General features: G+C 37.3%; 1 protein-coding gene across 8 annotated transcripts in view; it reads right to left on the reverse strand.

The window, feature by feature from the left end:
* The window catches only part of UTRN (utrophin), a 344,046-nt gene that overhangs the window by 206,191 nt on the left and 114,244 nt on the right, over nucleotides 1-23,611 (reverse strand). For 6 of the 8 annotated variants that reach the window (XM_048937877.1, XM_048937878.1, XM_048937880.1 and 3 more), the window contains 13 exons: nucleotides 22,757-22,936; nucleotides 18,691-18,819; nucleotides 18,380-18,550; nucleotides 18,065-18,214; nucleotides 17,555-17,692; nucleotides 16,427-16,579; nucleotides 10,581-10,772; nucleotides 10,046-10,218; nucleotides 6,327-6,477; nucleotides 5,006-5,181; nucleotides 4,240-4,375; nucleotides 1,911-2,060; nucleotides 514-598 (listed from right to left, as the gene is read on the reverse strand). In XM_048937877.1, coding sequence (XP_048793834.1) covers nucleotides 514-598; nucleotides 1,911-2,060; nucleotides 4,240-4,375; nucleotides 5,006-5,181; nucleotides 6,327-6,477; nucleotides 10,046-10,218; nucleotides 10,581-10,772; nucleotides 16,427-16,579; nucleotides 17,555-17,692; nucleotides 18,065-18,214; nucleotides 18,380-18,550; nucleotides 18,691-18,819; nucleotides 22,757-22,936 — 1,984 coding nt within the window. Of the gene's footprint in view, nucleotides 1-513; nucleotides 599-1,910; nucleotides 2,061-4,239; nucleotides 4,376-5,005; nucleotides 5,182-6,326; nucleotides 6,478-10,045; nucleotides 10,219-10,580; nucleotides 10,773-11,452; nucleotides 11,552-11,588; nucleotides 11,756-16,426; nucleotides 16,580-17,554; nucleotides 17,693-18,064; nucleotides 18,215-18,379; nucleotides 18,551-18,690; nucleotides 18,820-22,756; nucleotides 22,937-23,611 lie in introns of those variants that run through there. The other 2 variants (XM_048937882.1, XM_048937883.1) reach the window with 2 other exon arrangements.

Raw genomic sequence — 23,611 nt, forward strand, 5'->3', positions numbered from 1 at the left:
AGCTTCCCTTACAGAGTTCAGAAAAATAACTAACTGGTATGTGGGAAAAGACCTGTCTGTGCTCCTACTAAGCCAAAATATGCAGAATGAAATTTGCAGGACTGCAGAGAATCTGCATGCAGGGTAATTAGCTGTAGATAAACTTTCTATTGGATCTCAGTTACTAAGAGGCACAAATGCAAAAATGTACAAATCCACTGGGAAACAGTCACAGACAGAGCTAGTTTGGATATTTTTTCCTGTACCTGCAACACTGGCTCCTGATGAGGATATCTGAGCTTTACTGAAACATTCTTCCACTTCAGCACACTTAAAGGAACATCAATGGACAACGTCCAAACCTGAAATGCAAACTGACTTTTTCCCTAAACAGATACTCCCTCTCTCTCTCCCCTGATAACATGAAGGGAGTCCTAAGCAACCAAAAACATTTCTTATTTCCATTTGTCTAAGTACTAGGGAAGTTTTTGACTACAAACAGTACTAAGCTCAGTGGAAGGAATGACTACTCACCAAAAGGCTTTGCCTGTGCAACAAGGTGAGGCTGCCCAACAAAAGCCTCCAGTTGTCTCACTCTGTCAGGCACTTCCCTGAACACCTGCAGGCCAGCAGAGAGGAACAAAAGCAGTAAGTAAATCAACATTAATAGCAAAAGTTCATGTATTAGGGCACACACAATATTTTACATTACACTTACTATACTGGTATGCTTCATATCTCAATAAAGTTTTTTAAAGTATCATTTAAAAACAATAAAATGCCAAAAGGTGCTCAGTATTTGTTTTTCCATAGCCTTCCATGTCTTACCTAACCCTAGGAGAGAAAGAAATTAATTTTTATAGATAAGTTGTTTGCATGTTTATTTGGTTTTTTTACTGTCCAGGTATGAAAGTCAAGACTCACTAGGCACACTTCAAAGGAATGCTCATGATTTGTGATCACAAAAACTAAGGCAATACATAATTAATCTAAAAATTAATTTAAAAAAAAATCCTCTTGCAGTGAAAACAAATTGGCTTGCTGTTTCCAGAAGGCCATGACAGAAAACCAAAAACAGTATTGCCAGCAGGTTGAGGGAGATGATTCTATCCCTTCTCTTACGAGACCTCACCTGTAGTACTGCATTCTACTCTGAGGCCCCCAGCATGACAAGAACATGGGCTTATTTTAGCAGGTTCAGAGGAGGGCCACAAGGATGATTAGAGGGCTGGAGCACCTCTCCTGAGAAGACAGACTGAGGGGAGTTAGTGTTACTTAGCCTAGAAAGGAGAAGGTTCTGAAAGGACATTACAGTAGCCTTCCAGAACTCAAAGGGAGCCTACAACAACAACAAAAAAAAAATTGGAAGAGACTCTATCAAGGAGGATAGTGATACAGTCATTGGTAACGATTTTAAATTAAAAGACAATAGCTTTAGACTAGATATGAGGAAGAAATTATTTGCTATGGAGGTGGTGATGCACTGGAACAATTGCTCGGAGAAGCTCTAAATACCCCACCTCTGGAAGTGATCAGGTTGCATGGGGCTTTGGCAACTTGAACAAATATAGCTGTCCATCAGGGAGTTGGAACTGGATGATCCTCAAGGACCATTTCAACTCAAAACATTCTATAGTTCTATGACTAAACATTTTTGATCCAGCTGTTTGAAAGAAAGCCAATGCAAAAAAAGAAAAGGAGCAAAACAACAAGTAAACTAATCAATTCATTCTGATGAAATAACATTTACCAGGGTCTTCATGCAGACATGGATTCATGGAGATTCATGGATTCAGGGTGACAGTCCCTCAACATGCACACACCTTCCAAGACATTTTAGATGTCACAGATAGATGGAAAAAGAAAAACTATCACTCTGAATACGCCACTATATTTCCAACTTCAGATAAAAATGCTGAATAAATACACACCTTATTCCATCTCACATTGAGGGACTGCAGGCTATCAGAAAGCTTGTTTTTTTCCTGAAGATCAACATTTTTATCCAGAATAACTTCAGGTTCAGTTCTGTTCAACCATTCCAGTTTGTCTCCCTGTACTTCCATTTCTTCACTTAAGACCTAAAAGGGACAGAATAGTTTTGGACTGAAGTCAAATGCATAAGTGTTTAAAAATAACAAGAGGAAAAGTTTTCCTTTTGCTCTAGTACTTAGAAATTTCCTTCAAAATATGTAAGAGAAGCAGCTTTTTGTTGTTTTTTTTTGTTTGTTTGTTTCTTCTTCGTAATGTGTAGAAATTATTAAAACAAATATTCAAAGATTAACATTTATTACTAATTGGAAAACACATGCAAAGGGTACCTACATAGCCTCATATCACTCACATCAATCCCGACTTCACAAGATGCTTCTATTTGACCACTTCTGGATGCATCACATGTACCCAAAAGTCAACGCTCTTTTAATCAAAATTATAACCTGCCTTAGTTTTAGAAATAATTTAAAAAATAAGAGCTCACTCCTGGCATGAGCCAGGATGTAGGAAACTATTGTCACAACCTACTTTATTCCTAATGATATGTGCTCTAAAGATAAGTTAAAAACGTAACACAACCTTACAATTTAATTTTGATCAACCTCCCATAGTCTTCTTTTTCTTTAAGATGAAAATACAGGTCAGATCCTGCAAGAAGAATGTTACTCTTGGGTGCACTTCCCACTGACTTTAACATAACCATGCTATCATTTGCCCATGAGACCAAAAGTGCTATGGAGTGAGAATGACAAGTTTTGTCTTTAAGCACTAGAACAAACGTATGACATCAGCTAGTATGCATCGTATTCATCCACCCTAATATTTATAATACTTGTATAACACATTACTATGAGGTGTGTACATAAAAGTGACAGGAACACAGGCCTGAAGGTAGTTCACTGAACAGAGCTTCCGGTTAGAATTAACACAATACCAAATAGTACCTTTACTAAATTTTCAAGCATCCATTTAAAAAAAAAGAAAGTTTGCATTGTTTCTTTCTGTTTGAATTAGATGTCTATTTTACTTTACTTTATTTAGAAACCTCCTCATTCCCAGATAGTATTTATTCCTGACTGATCAGTTAACATCCGCTACTCCCACTTCCCCAGTAGCAGTCTTTAGTAACAAATCTTCTCCCCCATGTTATCCTATTTCTTCTCACCATCTCTCTTCTCATCGTTCTCTGGCTAAGAACAAAACAAGGAAAGTTATCCGAGTTTCTTTACATACGAGGAATTCTTCACCCTCCTGAACAGCTCAGTAATCTTACTAGTACTTGGAATTCACTTCCCTAATTAGCACAATCATAATTGCAAATACTGTTCCTGCTGTGATAGGTCCAAATATGGTATTTAATTGCCTGCCAGTGCTTCTCCAGTAAATTCTTATATCACACACGCACACACACACACTCCCTATGATCCACTTCTTCCTTTCACTTCAGGGATTCACAGAAAAAATTAAACTTGCACAGTAGCCAATCAGCAGGATACTCAATTGATTAAAAAGAGATTGAACTTGTTTAGGCAAATACAACAGCAACTACTTTACATCACTTATATACTTTTGTTGCAACTTCAAGGCTTTCTAATTTGGTCTAGCAGTAGGCCTCTTTTTAATTGTTATTTTTAAAAAATGAGTAATTATGATTACTGGATTCTTTTTAGTATTCCAGAAATAGTCTCTTTCACACATCCTAAAATTAAAGATATTTTGCTATCAAAGCCAGACACAAAATAAACAGCAAAAATATCATACATATTCACATCTAAGTAACAGGAAATGACCAAAACCTTCACTTGTTAAAACAGCAGATTAAATACAGTTTAAAGCATGCAACAAAGTATTAAATCTGCCCAATAAACAAGACAGTGGTGCTTACATACCCACCTGTCCATTTATCAATCTCTCCATTCTTACAATACCCTTTTTAAACCTACAAACTCTTGCTGATGTCTTCAGAATTATAAAGTAGACCTGTGGGTATTATCCTGAGTAAAATTCCTTCTACCAAATTCTACCAGTTATATATATACTTCTCACTTTCTGAAACTGCCATCATCATCTGGCTAAATAACCATTATCAACTCAACCTGATTTCATTACAAGATGCTACCTGCTTGTGTAAGTAATCACACGGAACTCTCACACAACCAACATAATTCTTTATCAATTTACAGTGAAAATATTCTCCAAAAGTCACATTCTGATACTTTACATGAAACATATACATGCATACATACACACACTCAAGGATCTTGCCTGTAATTCTCGTAAGTTTTCTTCATGGTTGAATGTAAATCTCATGTCCAGAACATTTTCTGCATTTTCCAACCAGCAACGCAGTTCATCAAGCTTTTTTCTGTAATCTATCAGCTGCTGATTCTCTCCCTTTAGCCTTAAAAAGGAAAACAAAATATCTACGTGCATTTTTGCAGTGAACATGACATGCCAGTCAACATTTTTGAGCTTAATCTTGATAGCTTTCTATAACACTTACAAACTGAGGAGGAAACCTTGTATCATCAGACACGCTGAAAATTCATGTATTTATCTTAGAATATTTCACACTTCGATCTTTGAAGGAAATTTAAGGCTCATTCATAAAGGACTTTTGTTCAGAAAATAGCTGGTCAGCTATATTAAATGGCTGCAAACAGACTGAAGCCTTTGTTTTGAAGTATTGCTCGTGACTTCCACCATACAATTGTTTTGATTAGCACATCTTTGACAATGCAAAAACAGAAATCAAGGTAGAGTACTTTCAGTTTAGCTTCAGCCAAAAAAGCTACTTCAGTGTTCCTTCCAACAAAGGTGTCTGGCTTAGCAATAAAATGATTTTGAAAAAGAAGAAAAATCAGAAGTAATATGAGACAGTTAAAAAAAAAAAAAAAGGTCAAAAAAAAGTCAGGAAAATTCAGATAAATGACAGCATGCAATATAATACACTAACTCTCACAGAGTCTGCTAAAGGAGAGTCTCTTCACCACATTTGGCCAGATATCCAAATTCCTGAGTAACCTGTTACCTCTGCTGTCTATCCATGACCTCAGCAGTGATTGCTTTCCAGTGCCTATTCAGTCCTGCCAGCTTCTCCTGCAGGAAGCTCCCATCTGTAGCAGAGAGTTTCTGTATGATTCCTTCCCCAGTTCTGTTCAATGCCAAAACACTGCTCTGATGGCTGTGTACTCCTTCTTCAAGTTCCTGTCAGAAAAAAAAAGTGACAATTTTATTACTGACCTGAGATGACTTTGATCTATGGCTCATAATATGCACAATAAATCATGAGTGCATATTGTTTTACTAAAATAGGCACCTGAAGCTACCTTACTTAAAGCTGGATGCTGTTGATTTAAGTTATTAAGTCTGTTATTAAATGTGGTTTAATTTTCTAACGAGTGTCATAAAAAAAGAGACGATACAGAATTCACTACTGAATACTATCTAGGATCACAAGAATTCATTCAAATGATCAGTGTTAAAATTCACGCTCGCTTCTGATTCCTTTCCAGTACTGCAAACAGGTACTAGGACTATTTTTTTAATTTCTTATTTTACAACTATTTCTTCTTGTAAACCATGGCCCTGTCTATTTCTGTAACTTAACACTACATTAGCTAGGATCGTTATGCCTGTGCTCTCCAAACATCACAACAAATCCACGAAACTGAAGGAAGTCAAAAGATGCCAGGATCAAAAATTCAAACATTCTTTAAAACTACAGCAAACTTACAATATTAGGACAAATTTCTCTGCAACCAGAACAGAAACAAGATAATTCAAAAAAGAGATGGGACATGGCAAAGAAAAAAAAATTCAAGTAGTAACAAGGATAAAATTAAAAACTATGTGTTAGGATAACAATTGGATAGCCACTCCTTACACAGAGGAAAAAACATAAATCAGACCCTTAAAATAGTATTTTCCTCTCTTTTGGCAGAGAGTAGCTTAGTTAAAAAGAAGAATCTGCTATTTCATAACGTGGATCTAGAAAATTATCCAGTAATTAAACTGCAGTTTAAACTACAATATTTATAAATTAACTACAATATTTATAATTAAACTGAATTCTGAAGCAATAAAAGCTAAGGCATCCATAATTTAAATCTCCTCATTTTCTAGAGTAAATGATACCAGTATTTGAATTATCAAATTAAGTCAAAACAATTCAAGACAGAAGTCATCATACTACAAGCAGGAATTGTGATCTTCTCCAGGAATCACTTTAAACTACAAATGAAAGTTACATTACTTGCAGCCTCATACATGACCCATATAAAAAAACCTATAATTTTAGACAAAAATCTAGATTTTCTAGCTTGTCCCATTACTGCACATATTACACATACCTGCTGATGCAGCCCAGCTGTCTGCAGATCCAGGCTGCCATCTGGACCACGGGCATCAGCTAATAATCCTTCAGCTTCTGTTATCCACTGAGAGAGGTCATTGAGATCACAGTGGAACTGCCTCCATGCTTCAATTGCTCTATCAAAGGAACTGTAAAAACAACACATTGAAAAATTATCCAACCATTTCAGTGAAAAGACTAAAATTTTCACCCTGGTGATATTTAAGAATTCCATACAGCTTGACTTAAAAAACAGCTGAAGAGTAGCACATATCCCAGATAAATAAGTCCCAGCACTGAAAGCTTCCTGACATGGAAATAGCTGGTAAAAGCCAACAGCGTAACTTCCAGCTGAATGAGAAAAGGGCAGTCTAAAGCACATTTTTGTTTCTAACACTTAGAGAAATAAAGATTGATTAGCTGCATCAAATTGGCCAGCAGAACCTTTTTTCTTTACTGTAAAGCAGTTCAGACGTCAGACAGTATGAAATATCAAATATGATTAATTGCATAGATTGTTGTTTTTTTTTAATTCATACACCATGCACACATAAATGAAGGTGATTTTGACAATATAGAAGTGACTGTATTACCAGAAGACTAATGCAAGGAATTCTATAATTTAATCACACATTAATTTCCCATACATTTTGCTATGATTTTCATCTTTGCAGTCTCAAACTAATGTGAAGCTTAGCTCAAAGAGTAACATTTTCAAGTATGGAAAAAGACTGAATTACCACAGTCAGAAAGTTGGTTTGAATTTAAAGTGAATGTTCTACAATGCTAACAAGGAAAAAAAAAAAGAAAAAAAAGAAAAGAGCCCATGAATGTTAAGTAAGAAAGGCATGTCAAAAAGCACAGACAAAAATTTTCAATTTGTTGATTGCTAACCCCTCCCCCCCCCCCCCCCAAAAACAAACAAACAAAAAAAAACAAAACAAAAAAAAACACGATACCATTACAAAACAAAGAGGATAAATGTGTCCAAGGACACAGGACTTGAGACAAACACTTAGCAGCCTTACAGTACCTGAAGGGGGCCTACAGGAAAGCTGGGGAAAGATTTTTTATAAAGGCAGGCAGTGACAGGATGAGGAGGAACGGCCTTAAACTGTAAGAGTGCAGATTTAGACTAGATATTAGGAAGGAGTTCTTTACTGTGAGGGTGGTGAGACACTGGAACAAGTTGCCCAGAGAGGTGGTGGATACCTTCTACCTCGAAGCATTCAAGGCCAGGCTGGATGGGGCAATAGCAACTGGTCTAGAGGGAGGTGTCCCTGCATATAGCAGGAGAGGTGGAACTAGATCAACTTAAATGTCCCTTCCAACCCAAACCACACTATGATTCTAATGCAAGTTCTACCTTACCTCTTGTAGACTAGAGAGTATCCCATTCCAAACTAATACCAAGAGTATTCTTTAAAGAGACACACAGGAGACCAGATGTGCTCATCAGAAGGTCCTCACTGATGTGAGGAAAAGAATCATTTGCAGCCCATTACTTTTGTCTTAAGAAATTCCAATCGCAAAGATTTCAAGGTTACTGCATGTATCCACATATAACATGAAATTAGCACCAGAGAATCAAAAATATCCAAAGTCAAACTTTAAAAAGCGACATTACATCTATTTTCTTCACTAATTAAATTCAGCAATTCCAGAGTTCTAGAGAGATTATTTTTTATCAAAATCATAACTCGCTTTTAATCAAGGCTCATCCATATTTCCTGGCACATACAGAGCTTTGTTTTGTTACTATTTGTCATGTGGTCTAATTCCAATAAAGATGAAAGCAAAAAAGGAAAATTCCTACTTACATTTTTCTGACCCTATTTTGCAGTTCTACTGCATTCTTTCCTTGCATACATCCCATGGCAATACTAAACTGTAGACTGACCCAAATCCCATTCCCCTTTTATTTCTCTCATACGTTTCACAGACTTTAACTGAACATACTGTCTCATAGTATTATCTCATTTCAGATTTAATGTGAAGATACGTTCTAAGCACTTAAAATAGTTTAAAAGAATATTTTAATGGGTTCCTTCAAAATGAAAATTTCTGAGGCATAAATTTTTTCAGAATCAAGAGTTTAAGAACAGCAAACACTGAGATAGAAAGCTTTCATGGTTTCAGTTCCCAGCCTTAAGTTACATCAGTATTCTGAGCATAGATCTGTGGTTTTACTCCAGTTTTAAGGTAGATCCACTTGAAACTTGTTTCAATACACAGAATGCCTGGGCTGAAAGGTAAAAGTACAAAAGTCCTGTAAGCATACCACCAAGATTTGGCCATGCCTGGCTTCCTTCAGAAGAACTCACATGCTTCCAAGCCACAGCTTGGATTTGAACTCCCAAATCACCAGCACTTTTAACTCTGGTGGAAAGTTTGTGACAGAAGGAGCAGAACAAGCAAACCAGCAGTGTTACAAGAAGCACAATACAGATTGTTGAGCCTGTGTATGCACACACACACTTGCATATGAAAAACCCACAGACAATTTGATTTTCATGTGTTTAAATCAAAGCACGTCAATCAGATTCGATTGAGTACTTAAAGGCTTTGTAAGTGCAACTGAAATCTACTTGTGCTTGGCTACATTAGAGCTTTTATCCAAGATTTAACTACTTAGTTGGAACTCAATCAGAAAATCATTACTAGCTCTGAAAACTAATCAGTCTTTTGCCAAGCATTTCAGGTGCTGTTTCTACTAACCCTGACAAAATCTACACACATCCTAGAAATAGAAAAAGTCAGAGATTACTAAGGAGATAGATTATTTTAGTCTTCTTTCTTGTACTTAGGGCAAGATTGGATAAATGTTCAGTTAAAAACAAAAAAACTCAGTAATAAAAAGGGTTAAAGAATACAAATTCCAAAATAACAAAAAGTATTTTAACACTGATGCTAAAATTGTCTTCATTTATTAAAATGCATCACCCCATTAAAATTGTAGCACTTAATATATTCAGGAAGTTGCATTCCATTTTTGCTTATATTCCTAGTCCAGCAGTCTTTTTGCATGAAAATTGTGCCCAATAATATCCTCATTAAAATGCAAAGCTTTACAAATGTTATGAAGTCGAAAAGTAATTTGTATTCAGTGAACTAACTGAGAAGGTGATTTGTTGCCTTTTGCCTGCTAATCATAAACACCAAAGTTACTCTTTGACACAATTATCTTTTTCAATAGGAAGATTAGGTTTCCAGTTAAACCTGGCTACTTAATGAAATGAAATTTTATTAGTAAATGAAATTTTACTGGCATTTACAGACAGATAATAGTAGTTAAAGCTTTTAAATTAAGTTATAGGGAAGAAAAAGGCATAACTAAGAGCTCAGCGTGACCCATGCTTATGAAGACAACAATACAGCTGCAGGTATGATCAGTAATGAAAGGTACCAGATTCTGCAACATTTGCCTCCAAACAGGAGGGGACCATTGGCAGCCAGCAGAAACACTGAAAGCGATACCCAGCTAGAACCACTATTCTCAAATTAAAACATAGTGAAACAGCAGTGCTTGCTGATGCTTTAGAAATTCTGATGCTTCTCAGATCCAGTGGCTCAGAACTTACTGAAGTATCTGCTTAGACAACAACACCAACCATTTTTATTTTCACTGTCAGACTTGTCACACATTTGTAAATCACTTCTGTTCAATGCATAGTACGTGCGCCACTTGATCACAGACACCAAGCATTCTCAACTTACCACTTACGATCATTGTACATTCTATTAATTCTGTCCCACTCTGCATTCAGCTGGGTTAGTGCATCTCCTATCTGTATTGCTTCAGGCCCAGATGCTTGCAGTATAACATCAGGCTGCTTCTCATGTATGACCGCAATCTGATCCCCAAGTTTATCCAAAATATCTTTCACATTCTACAAGTACAGAAACAACATAAGCCATCAGTAAAATGAACAAGAGCAGGGAAAATTAATGTCCTCAGAATGTTATTCCAAAACAGTATCTACAATAAGATCATAACTATCAGCAGTTCATAGATAAAATCAGCTACAACTGAACTTAACAGTCACTCACAAATTCTTCAGAGCGTTCTCAGTAGTTTGTTTGTTTGTTTTTTTATGAAGAGGATGAAATACTTTATATATCTGATATGTTCCTGAGGTAAAGAGACATACCGTATTTCTCAGAGCAGGACCATTGTTATTAAACAAATCCACACTTACGTCTACTGCTAATCCCTCCACTTCTTCCCTCTGAAAGTTTAGATATGTAGTACCTTCAGTGCATCCTCCTGAGTTGAAAAATCCTCATAGATGCCAGTATTTAGCTCAGGTGCATTCAGCAACAGCTCAACATCAGCCATGGCAAGTAAGACCTTGTTGATTTCAACCAGGTATTCAGCTGAAAAAGGCAGAGTCCTAACTCCTGTGGCAAAGGGGCTTTTTAACCTCTGCTGGACAGCAATTGCCTAGAAGTACAAAAATTCATTTTATATTTCAAACTGCAAGAAATTTTAAGGAAAAAAACATCACAAGCCAGTAGATTATATTCAGAATTACAATATCTTAATTAAAAGACAAAGGCTTTCCTAACCAAGTCATGTCATTTCAGAAAGCTCCAAATCCTGCAGAAAACTATTTAATGAAAAAACAAGTTACAAAACAGTAGATAGCATGCTTCACAATAAGACTGTGTTATTCCTTATTAAAACTCTGGGGAGGGGGAAAGGCACTGCTGTCGTATCTCTTACCTTGATTCTCAGCCTTCCAGTACATAAACTTTGTGACTGAGCCTGCTTTCCTCACCAAGAATTCCCATAAGTTACCAATTTACTGAAGCAGATTCATCTTCTCTCCAGATTCTTCTCAGCAAGCATCCCCATCTGTATTTCCCAGCTATTTTTAAATAAATTGATGCTTTACCAGTAATACAATATTAATTTTGCAGCAATAAGTGGTACTAACTCCTCAAGATATTGGCAAGTGCTACCCACTCTGGCTGTTAAGACCAGATCATGTAGCCAAGTACCATCTCAGCAGATTGCAGACTAAGAACAGTAAGTTTGGGCAGCTTTTTCTTGAATTAGAAATCACATCCTCCATCTGAAGTGTAAGGAAACCAGCTGAAAGAAACTATACATGGCCATACCTAGCAAAGGGAGCTGAGCAAAGCTAAGATTGAAGGCAGGTTTCTTGCTGAAAAAATGTTCTGTCCAACCGAACTCCATCACCATCTCTGAAAAGAGCCCCATTCTTTAAAAGCAGCATTGAAAAGGTAAACCCACCTCCAAGTACTACACTCCAGTACTTGATGAAATAGAATTATCAACAAGAAATACATAGAAGCACTTAACTGCCCACGTGAGTTACTACCAGCAATGGCTTAGAATACACTTATGAGTTCAAAGGCATAATCATCAGCTCACAGTGGTTTCAACCACTGCACTTAAGTGGGCACAGACATGCAGGCAGTCAGCACAGCTGCCAACAGTTAAAATATTAAGCCCCATTAACAAAGTTGCTGTGAACACCTGTCTACATCTTCCTCCTCCACGTTTCTGAGCATTTCAAATGTGTCACTCAAAATTAACTTGATGTAACATGTGGCATATGTAGTTCAAAAGCAAAAAGGACTGCAGCAAAAAGGTTATGTTAAATTATACACCATTCAGGATTTCTTATGCATAGAATGTTCCTGAAGATTTTATTTATGTAGTTTAAAAGCACACTGACATCAATACTGAGGACACAAGTACCATTACTTTTGCTTTAGTAGCACCACAACAAGCAAGTGGCATAGCAAAAGCTATAATCTCATATATATGTTTTAGTTACAAATCTAGCATCACAGTTCTTGATGCTCCCCAAAGAAACATTTTCTTGATGTGTTGTATATATTTTGCTAGCTTCCATCACTGAAATTTCAAGCAAATGCTGAAGGCTTTGGCAGTGGTGTGATTCTTCTGTGGACAAAGAGGTCCCCAGTTCCAAGGAAATAAGACAAAGGCTGCACAATTGGAAGCAAATTTTACTCAGTAGCATGAGACAGGATGCCTGTCAGATCAGAAAACTTGCGAAGAATTTAAAAGATCTACGGCATTCAGTGAACTGGCTTTCCACTTGCTGCCAATGATGATAAACAGTGCAACTTCCTGCTTCCCCAACAGCCCCGTTCAGGGCAAGGTTGCTGCTCCTCTGCATGGCAGTAATGGCAGTACCCCTCCTAGTGCTGCTCCTTCAAAGCACATTTCCTGCAGCTGTCTCTCATCACTGAGATGTTTGCTCCCTTCACAGCCCTTCCTCTAAGGGTGAGCATATGTAACCGTTGTGAACTACAGCTGAGTTAAGTGTTCTGCTGTTCCCTACTGTGCACTTCAGGCTAGCAGCTTCTAAATTACAGCATTAAGTATTAAAAAAATGGAGGACCAGAAATTTGACATAACTGTGTCTCATGCAAGGCAAACATCTAAGTCTTACAGATGTTGATATTTTAATTTAGGAACACTCAAACCATTTTCTTAGGTACACTCCAAAAGCTATAAATTAAAGATTATTTAGGAAGAGATTTGACAGGATGACAATCGTACATTCTATAAACAAGGGCTCTCAATGAGAGAAGTTAACAATAATTTTAACTCAGTATTTAACTCCATATTTAACACACACCTTTTTGACCCGTAGTTCTGTATTTAGTTTCAGATTTTCTTTCCCTTTCATCTTTTATACTTAAACATATTTTTAAACAAAATCTAACGAAGATTCTACTCAAGGCAATATTCTGACTTGCTTCCAAAGTGGATTTTTGAAAATACTGCCCAAGAAATTGACATAAAATATAATGTGAAAGTCATAACCAAGCGTTTACCCAGTCTAATCTCAGATCACCACATATTACTTACTCCCTTAGCAAGTAAATATCCCTTAGACCAGAAAACACATGCTTCTTAACCGATCCTTGTCCCTTCTCTCTCTCAGCCAAAATAATTCACAGCCTTCTCAGGAGGAAAAGTTTTCCAATGCTAAACTCACACAACCACTTCTACACTAATTAGTGAAGTCAGTAAGCAATATATTTGTTGACAATATTGCTACTGGTCCACATTTAAGTAAATCAAAACTTCCCCCGTAAAAAGCACAGCAGGCAAGCAAATATGTTTTCTTTATTATTGGATAATCTGTGTTTCAGTTTGTAAGAGAAACAGTACGGTGCATGAGGCATCAAATTCACTCACCATCTGCAAAACGATCATTTTTAATTCAGAACAGCTTTCTAAAACCTGGAAAACTGTCTCAGGAACTTTAGTCAACTAATTACTTTTGCAATATAAGGTTTAATTTCTCTTTTCCCTCATTTACAGCTAAGTTAGAATGGAACAATTCAATAAATATTAAAACAAGGTTAGAAAAGAAGGAATTCAATGAAATGTACGGCATATCACGATAAACTAATGATGTGGGCTTTTCTGCTCCCTGCAACTCCCTCACATCAAGGTGAGGTGTTGACCCAGCACTTAATTTAATACAGACCCTTTTGTTCATTCGGGCTCATGGCTGAGAAGGAAGCTGCCATACGGCAGTCACAGAATCATAGGAGTTGGAAGAAACCCCAAGAGATCACTGAGTCGAACTTCCTGCTAAAGCAGATTCCCTACCACAGGTCACACAGGTAGGTGTCCAGATGGGTCATGAATATCTCCTGAGAAGAAGACTCCACAACCTCTCCAGGCAACCTCTTTCACTGCCCCATCACCCTTACTGTAAAGAAGTTCTTTCATATGTTTGTATGGAATTTCTTAATTTTGGGCCACTGCTCCTTGTCTTATCACTATAAACCACTGAGAAGAGCACGCCTCATCCATTTGCCTCCCACCTCCCTTTTAGATATTTATAAACATTCAACATCCCTCCTGAGTCTTCTTTTTTCCAGGCTGAACAGACCTACAGCCTACTCAGTCTTTCCTCATAAGGCAGATGCTCCACAACCTTTATCAACTTTGTGACACTCTGCGGGACTCCTAGTCTGAGGCCTCTTAGATACATCAAGGGAGGTAGGGGATCAAGCACAAGTAAAATGGTAACAATCAGGAGTGGAGGGATGTTGTTCTTAAGGTATTTCAGTATCAGAGCTCCTTCTCTGCTGATGCCAATAGAATTCTGAAGCAACTGCGTTCACCTAAAGCAATGATCATTAAGGGGAACACTGTTTCCCTTCAAAGACAGCACAGTCCCAATTAAAAAATTTTTTAAAAATAAATAAAATTAAAATTTAGAAGATCAAAATAAGAAGCAGCAGCCTCAAGACACATCCTTCCTGGCAAGCATTCAAGATCAATTAGTGAAGCAGAGGAGAGAGTAAGTGACAAAAATTAAACTACGGTCACCCGAGGCAGGCTGCCTTATCACTAAGATACCAGAAGGCTGGAGACACACAAAGGAAAAGCAGCAGCTTCTTCAAATCAGAAAGGAAAACTGCTCTAGTCCTCATCTGAAAGCCCAACAGACACTGTCAGACTAAAAATTACATCTGGAAGTGTAAGGATTTTTTTTGTACAACTAAATCTGAGCATTTCTTCATCCACAGTCTATTGTAATAGCCCTTGCAATCTGTAGTTATATGATCGCATATGATCTTCTGCATTCAGTACCCTAATACCAAGACGAAGGAATTTCCTCTATCCAGAAATGCCTAGGATTAGCTACAGTATGCCCCTAAATACTAAGACTTTAGTAAAAGCAAAGGATCTTCCTTAGAGAAGATCAGCCAAGCACAAGTAAGACCAACAGGGACGAGGAAGTCCAGTCTGAATTATACCATTGCACTTCAAACATGGATGGATCTTCGTTCTTTCAAAGAAATTCCATTGCATACATCAGATCCTAAGAAGCTCACATGCAAATACCACAGTAAGTCATCAGTGTCCACTGGGGACTCAACAGAGCAACAGGAAAGCAGACACTTCGGGTTGTTTCTGTTGCCTAGCTCTGTGCAGGAGGCTTATGATTCAAGTCTTCATAAAGAGAAGTAAAAAAAAAATAAAGTTCACTTTTACAGCCTACAAAAGGAAGGACAACAAGCTGCCAGCCACAGGCCTACAGCTATCGTAGGCAGCTGAAGCCATATTACTCTATACCTGTGAATAAAGAGCACCACGTTACAAATTCATGGATATGAGACTCACAGGGAAACAGTGCATTTTACCTCTGCCTTTAAGTTAATTGGCGCAGAGTTAAAAAGTTACACAACAGTCAAAAAGAGATTGATTGGTTTTAATAATGAAGGTTCGTATGCAGAAACCAAGAATTACTTGACAGACTGCCTAGCCCCCGAGCTTGTCCAAGAAATTACTTACTGCTTCACAAGGTTCCTGACTGTTATTGCCTAAAATATTAAAGCAATTACCAAGCAGTCACAGTGGTTTGAAGGATGAAAAGGAGAAATAATAATAAAGACAAAATAAAACACAACATACACCACTGAAAGTATCTGTAGTCTCAATAACTAAGAAATACAGGTTTTTGGGAAGTTAATTTTATCAGACCCTGGCATCCTATTAAATCACCCGTTAAAATGCTTGTTAAGACTCACTTGCACGCACTGTGGCAAACAACTCATTAAAAAATACTTCAAATTTTGTCATTTTCTGAAATCTTTACTGTGTACAGCAATATTAATCATGTGAAGGTATTTCTCACTCCCAAGAATTTGAGGCAGTGAAGGGTAGCATCTTAGTAGTTACAGTATTGCTATCACTGCATGCAGAGTTTAAGCTTCAAAACGGGCTTTTTTCCACATGTGCACCAATGAGACACTGAATCAGGCTATTTGATGCAGGGCATCAGAAACAGCTAAGCATAACCTTCATGTGAAGACCAACAACAGAAACTATCTTGATTTAACTGCTGTAAGATTTGAGTCTGATGGCTGGGATATTTTGGACCTATGACTACTATGTAGAAAACCCTAATTTTATTCAGGCAGATCATTCCCTAATGAAAAATGAATGCTATTATTTTGAAAACACTTCTTCCCAAGAAATAATCAAAAGAACAGCCATAATCCCTAGCATATCAGCTTATACGCAGCCTTCCCTCTGTTTATCCTAAGAAAAAAAGACTAATTTACCTTCAGTTTTTGTTCATCTTCCATTCCTTGCAGTCCTGGTAGTCGATGTTCAGCCTCATCCAGCCACTTCATTAGATTGTCATGGTCCTTCTTATACTGAGAAAACACTGGAGAGAGTTCTACCACTTGTCTCCTTTGAAATGACCTGCCCTCCTACAGTTGGGTATATCAGAAAAGATATAAAAATATATGAGAAGAGGGAAAGATAGGTCTTACATATTTGAAAAACGAAACTACCCTACAGATTCATCTGATGAGGAAAAATTCCAAAATATAGGATCATACAGTGGAATCACAGAATGGCTTAGGTTGGAAGATCATCAAGCTCTATCTCCCCCTCCACAGGCTGAGCTGCCAACCACTGAATAAGGCTGCCCAGGACCTTGAACATCTCCAGGAATATGCAACAGTATAAGCCATTTACTTTTTTTTTTTTTTTTTTTAATAAATATTCTATTTATCTGCACAGATTGTATCAAAGTCAGCCTAAGGGTCTTATCCTGCTACACCTTATTTTACAATGTACGTCATTTTACAAACTCAAATATGACTTAAACAGGTGAGTTGAAAAGAATATTAATATAGATCCATTTCTCCTTCACAAAAAATATTTTAAATATGATAAGTATGAAAGCACTACTATTATACTAGAGTCAGAAATTAGTGATAATACCCACTGTAGAAACAGAAGAAATTTGAGGTCAGACTCACATTCATTACAACTTCTTAAAATGAGAACTCCATGAATATACTTGAATATGTTTGTGCACACACACCAAGGTAGCCACTCTTAACACAGCCCTGTAGTGGAGATAAACCACTGCTGGAGTGTGAGAAGAGGCAACAAGTAAAGCAAATGCTCAGTTTCTGCACCCACTGTGCAAATATGCACACAATCTGTGGCACTGTAAAAAGGAAAAATCAAAACCATTTCCTCAAAATTCTGTAATGACAAAATCCACGGTTTGGAATTGCAAACATTCAAAGAATCAGGCTGGATGTATGCACATTTAACTCTTCTACAGACACTCTTACATTTTAAAAAAAGTTATAACCAGATGGTATGTGAGATACTGAAGGGAGACCAGCATAAATGAGCTGCAACTCTAATAACCACTGTAATCATACCTGTACATTGTTGTACTTTGTCTGCAGAAGCACCAGCTGCATGCGTATCTTCTCTCTCTTATTGTCTTCCATAGGCTGCTGTAACAGCTGTCCTCCTCTCCGTAAAACCTCCTCAATCTGAGCTCTTTCTTGATCCAGCTAGGTACACACAATTACATAGGAAGAAAATAAAAAAGTGAAAAAACACAAACATTTTGTACTCTATTACCTTCACAGTAAACCAGCCTTATAACAATTGAGAAGAAAAAGAGAAAAAAAGATGCACATCAAAGTTCACTGTCTGAAGCAGATTATATAAAACCAAAGTGAAAATACAGACTATGCAAGAAGCAGCAGTAGCTAGGAAACATATGAGAAAACCATGCAATGTCTCCAAAAGCCCAGTAATTCCCTTTTATTTTTGATTCCTGTACCAAAAAGATTTTCTCACAATTCCCCCAGTAGTCAGTGGGAATATGTGTGGAAAAAAAAGCATTAAGTCCATTATTTAATTCGGCATTGCTCACAAACCTTTTCATCTTCCTCACTCAGCTCCTGGTGCTTTTCTACGATTTTTAACATATTCTGTATGTCACTCTCAAATTTTTCCAGGTCTGGAAAGGCCACTCTGACTTCACGGGGCTCCGGCATGACAGGGAGTCGTTCTTGTCCAACAAGCATCTGCAATATTTTAAATAAATAAAGGTCTGTTTTTCATGGAAAGATCTATGTTTAAAAGAGAATCAAAAGCAGGCAAGCACCACTTTAGCAAAGATCTGATCTATTTTCTAAAGCTATTTGTCTTTATTATGACACTCGATGAGCATTTCATGGCACTCCCCTCACCTTGGCACTTTTGATGTGCTGAGAAACCTTCTCAAAGTTACGGTTCAGTTCTGCCAGCTTTGGTTCAACAAGCTCACGGCATGACACCCCTCGACCATTCATTAGGATGACAGCCTGATCACGCACGTTATCCACACGCAGACTAACATCATCCAATTCAGATGTTAAACGCTAAGTGAAAGAAAAAGCGACGATTTACAGTGGGAAAATGGAAGAGTATTAACAAGCAAATGAGGCAGCAAACGTCATTTCATTTAGAATAAAAATCTGGTTATTTCACAGCTTCCTCCTTAAACTGTAATATTTTCTACCTTCACAGTTTCCTCCTTTTTGCTTGCTGGCTTCTTCTCAATCTCATCCAGCAAGGCTTCAGCCTGATACAGCCAAGTACTTATGTGGGCAACATTTTCATCAAAGATTTCCAGCTGGCTCTGATGATTCTGGTAAGATTTGAAAAGACGCATCAATGAAAATAGAAAAGAAAGAAAAACAGTAGGAAAAAAACTGCCACTCCACATCATTCTGAGTACAAAATACATCACTGGACCAGAAACTGTTGTGGCTACACCTTGGAGAGAAACAGCAAAAACTTGATTGTACCTTTTACCATCACTAAGGTATTTACAAGATTGCAATTTTCATTCCAGACATTAATTAATAATAATAATACTTACTAATATTATAACATCAATGTTATTCTTTCTAATTCATAGAAGGAGAAACAGAAATAGTTTAAATGACTCGACCAAAACCAGACAGTATATTATAATATTGCAGCCAGACCACAGCATAGCTTAAACAGACACAGCACACTTTTTCAATTATTGCTAGCAGATACACAACAGTATACACTGTATGTGGTTGGTTTTCCATGTTTTATTTTCAAGTGAAAGGGCTTTACAGCAAAACCTATCAGTTATAATATTTGCAAGTTTTCATATTGTACCGATTCCTTTAAGATATTTCTTTCTCTTTGGAAAAAAACATTACATTGTGTTCTCACATTCTCACAGTCAGAAACTGTAATGTTTGTTAACAGAAACAATACATTATTTTGTCTACAGATATGAGAAAATCTCCAAAGTTCTTGCAGGAAGAGGGCCTTACTAGAAAGATCAGTAATATATAATGGAAAGGCTTGTGTCTTTACAGAATATTAATAGTCAAGGAAGAGAAACAAGGAAACAAAGGAAAATAGGATGAAGAATAATATAAAAAGGCAAATTTGTGGACTTGAAGATTAATTTGCAAGATTTTATCATATATGAAACCAGGCCAGATGTGAAAGAGTGAAAAAGACAGGAAGATACAGTAGCATCTTTTTGGGGACGTTTACCCAAATATCTGACAGCCATTACAAAAATGCAGCCATGAGATATATGAGAAGAGTTACTTTCCAGAGATATAGAAGCTGTTCTGTTGGTCAACGTCCAACATCCTGATAGACAGGCATCAGAACTGTGATAGCACAGTCCTGATCATCTGTGAACATCCATGACAACAGATGAAGCAAAGAGAGGTACCATCCTGCTTAGATATAGAATTTATTGCCTAAATCATAGAATCATACAATTGCTCCGGTTGAAAAAGACCTTAAACATCATCAAGTCCAACCACAACCTAACCATACTCCCTAACTAAAATCACTCTGCTCAATCATATCCCTGAGCACAACATCCAAATGAGTTTTAAACACATCCAGGGATGGTGACTCAACCACCTCCCTGGGAAGCCCATTCCAGTGCTTAACAACCCTTTCTGTAAAGAAGCTTTTCCTGATATCCAACCTAAACTTACCCTGGCACAACTTAAGGCCATTTCTCCTTGTTCACCTGTCACTAGTGAGAAGAGGCCAACCCCACTCTGGCTGTAAGCACCTTTCAGATATTGGAAGAGAGCAATAAGGTTTCCTTCAGCCTCTTTTTCCCCAGACTAAACAGCATCAGTAATTACCACGCAGTCATAGTAGTTTGAAGAAAACTCCCATATATGGGAGCTGAGCTTTTCCTTTTTTAGAGATCACAAACAGAGGAAAAGTAGGAAAGAGAGGACTAAGGTTTTTTGTTTTTGTTTTAAATCAAGAAATTTGTATCTTTCCCTACTGAAAGTACAATTTAATCTAACAAAGCACAAGGGCAATGCTCATTACCAGAGATGAATAAAATTAGTTCAGAAGCTTTTTAGCTGCAGATCACTCTTACAGCTTTTATGTAAAAGGGTAAACTGTCTTAATTATTCCTAACATAGAAATCATCAGATTATGAATTGTATGACTTGCAACAGGCATTGAACACAAGGCAGAAGGGTTCATGCCATCCCCAGTCTCCAGTTTCAGGCCCTATCAATGTCCTCTGAAGGTGGAGTACCAAACTAGCAACACAGAAATACTCCATTTGAAAACATCGGTTTTGGGGTTGTTTGGTTTTTTTTGCTAACATCAATTGTCTTTCACATCCATTAAGTAATGGTTGCAGGGTGTTAATAAGGTCTTACATTTATTCAGCCAGATACTGATGGCCTTAATTCAGAGACAGCATATACTTAAAACATGCACTTACTGGCTGTCCAAAGGAGCAACAGACTGACAGAGGATCCCAAATGCTTTGCTTAACACAATTAGAAAGTTATCAAATGTCTGTTCAACAGCCATAATTTAGGTCTTAAGGTAGGTAATGAACTCAGAAAGTTACTAGACAGAGAAAAAGATACAGTAACTGGGAACCAACAGTGATGATAGCAAGTTTTTGCACCTCTCAAGAGCTAAGGGATGTGCAAAGCACAGCAGCTTTGTCTTAGAAGAAAGTGAATGAATTTCTTCCCCTTACTCCTTTGTGAAGGAACGGTAACAACCCCTTACACTGAGAGCAACCAGCACTCAACTACCAAAATCCAGATATGTTGATACATATTTTGCAAGTGTTTTTGATGATCTCTTCCAGTACTTGAAGAGAGCTTATATGCAAGGAAGCGGAGTGAATTTTCACATGATCTGACAGTAATAGGACAAGGTTTTAAACTGAAAGAGGGCAATTTTGGATATTAGGAAAAAGTTCTTTACTCAGAGGGTGGTGAGGCACTGGAACAGGTTTGCCCAGAGATGTCATGGATCTTCAAGACTACGCTGGATGCGGGCCCTGGGCAGACTGGTCTAATAGCGGGTGGCAATCTTGCCCATGGCAGGGAGTCTGGAACTCAATGATCCTTATGATCCCTCCCAACCCAAGCCAACATAACACAAACTATTTTTTTTGTAACGCTGGAGCTGGTAAACAGGTTTCTTTCAGGCTGAATGAAGAACAGCACTTACAGCAGCCTCTTAGAAACCAATCAATTTTGGCCTAGTTCTATTAGTCCTGGTTTTCTACTTATGGTAACAAATTCAAGAGCATATAGAAAGTTGCATACAAAGCATTAACAGAAGGTCCCACTTCTGGGCTCTCATTAACATGTTATGAAACAGACAACACTTCCATTATGCGTTTTTGTTTTCTATTTGGCTGAATCAGCTATGACAAGGTAAAGAGCAAGTCACTAGCAGTTTTCTGATGTTTTTATGTCTCTTAACTCACTCAGGTTATGTGCAATGTGCAATGGTAGATGTTCCCTTTTAGAATAATTTTGGAAACAACTTCTAAGCACTAAGGTAGCAGGAATATTAGAGAAGAGGTGGGAGCAGTAAAGAACTAAGTAACAAGTAGACATTATTGGTGTCTACTAGCACTACTGGTATAACAAAAGAGAAGGTCATATAATGTTAATAGGCAAGAGGGACTAGGAGATAAATTTGTAAATGAAGACAACAGATTAAAATGTAATGTGAAGACACATTAAAGGGAGAGACAAAGGGAAATATAAAGAAGACATGAAAACAACAGATTCATGAAAGTGTTCACCAAGCATATTCTGGATTTTCTGTAGAAAAGAAAGACATACCACAAAGTCTATGAAAAGTAAGAACACAGAAATGAGCCCTGTAATGAAGTCAGAAAAATAAAAGACAAAAATAAAACTAAACTAACAGTTTTATTCTCAACAACTAAAGCAAGTTATTCCCATTTAAATCAAGTTAACTGCCTGGGATACTTATACAAATTCAAACTCATGTCCTGATCCTGCATTTTCATCTCCTATTCACTGAGGATTACCCACTTCTATGAAGTATATGGTACCAACGCCTAGCAGTATGCATCAAACACTTGCAAAATAGTTCTCACCTTATTGTAAATCTCAATAATCAGCTCTTCATCTACATAGTAACTAGAAATCTATTATATGTTCCTTTAAGCACCACAGAAGCTTCGCATCACAGAATGTGAGGCAACTGCTCTCAGGGCACAGAGGTAAAACTGCTCTAAATATTTGTCATATGCAACTTACCAGCAAAGTGTCACACCAGTCCTCAGTCCAGGTCCGAACTCTGCTCCAGCCAGCATTAAGAACACAGAGCTTCTCCTCCAGGGAAGTCTCACTCCCTTCCACTAGAGCCTGGAGCGTGGTGCAGCTTTCTGTAATACTCTTCAGATCAGCTTTTCTCCTTTCCAGCTCTCTCAGAACATTCTGAAACAAGAAGAGTCACTCACACACAGCACACTGCGAACTAGCTCCAATCACAAGAGCAAGGAAGCCAGGCATAAGAATTAAATGTGTCATCTCTTGAATATCAATGTATGGTTTCCATGAGGAAAGAAACATCTCTTGCCATTCAATATCTCCAATTATTACTGATAACATCTGTCTATTTAGAAAATTATTTGCCAGTATACAGCGAGTGAAATAATGCAATTAATTGCAAATACTGCCTGGAGCTTCTTAAAAATCTCATTCCCTGTGAGCTAAATACTTTTAGCTTATTGTCTTTGGGAAAGAAACAAACATTCAAATTACTACATACATTCTAAAATCATCTCCATCTCAACATTGAGACAGAAAGGATTATTTTTCATGCAACATAACGTGTTTATCCTCCCAGTGGTGCAGTGTAACAGCTCATGAATTATTTGTTTTGCTTACAAAGGTAAATTTACTTCAGCAACTATTTAACATGCTTGTTTGGAGAGAAATCTTAGGGATATTCCTACAGTAGCAGTGTAGTACTAATGACAGTTAATTCTGAGCCAAAACTGTGAGAAGAGGTTATGACTAGATGCTTTTCTAATTTTGTAAGCTTTGGAATGTAATGATTCTACATAGATCTATTCCAAGAGGAAAAGGTGACAAATCAAAGAGTAGAAA

Source organism: Lagopus muta, chromosome 2, assembly GCF_023343835.1.
Source record: "Lagopus muta isolate bLagMut1 chromosome 2, bLagMut1 primary, whole genome shotgun sequence".
NCBI lineage: Eukaryota > Metazoa > Chordata > Aves > Galliformes > Phasianidae > Lagopus > Lagopus muta.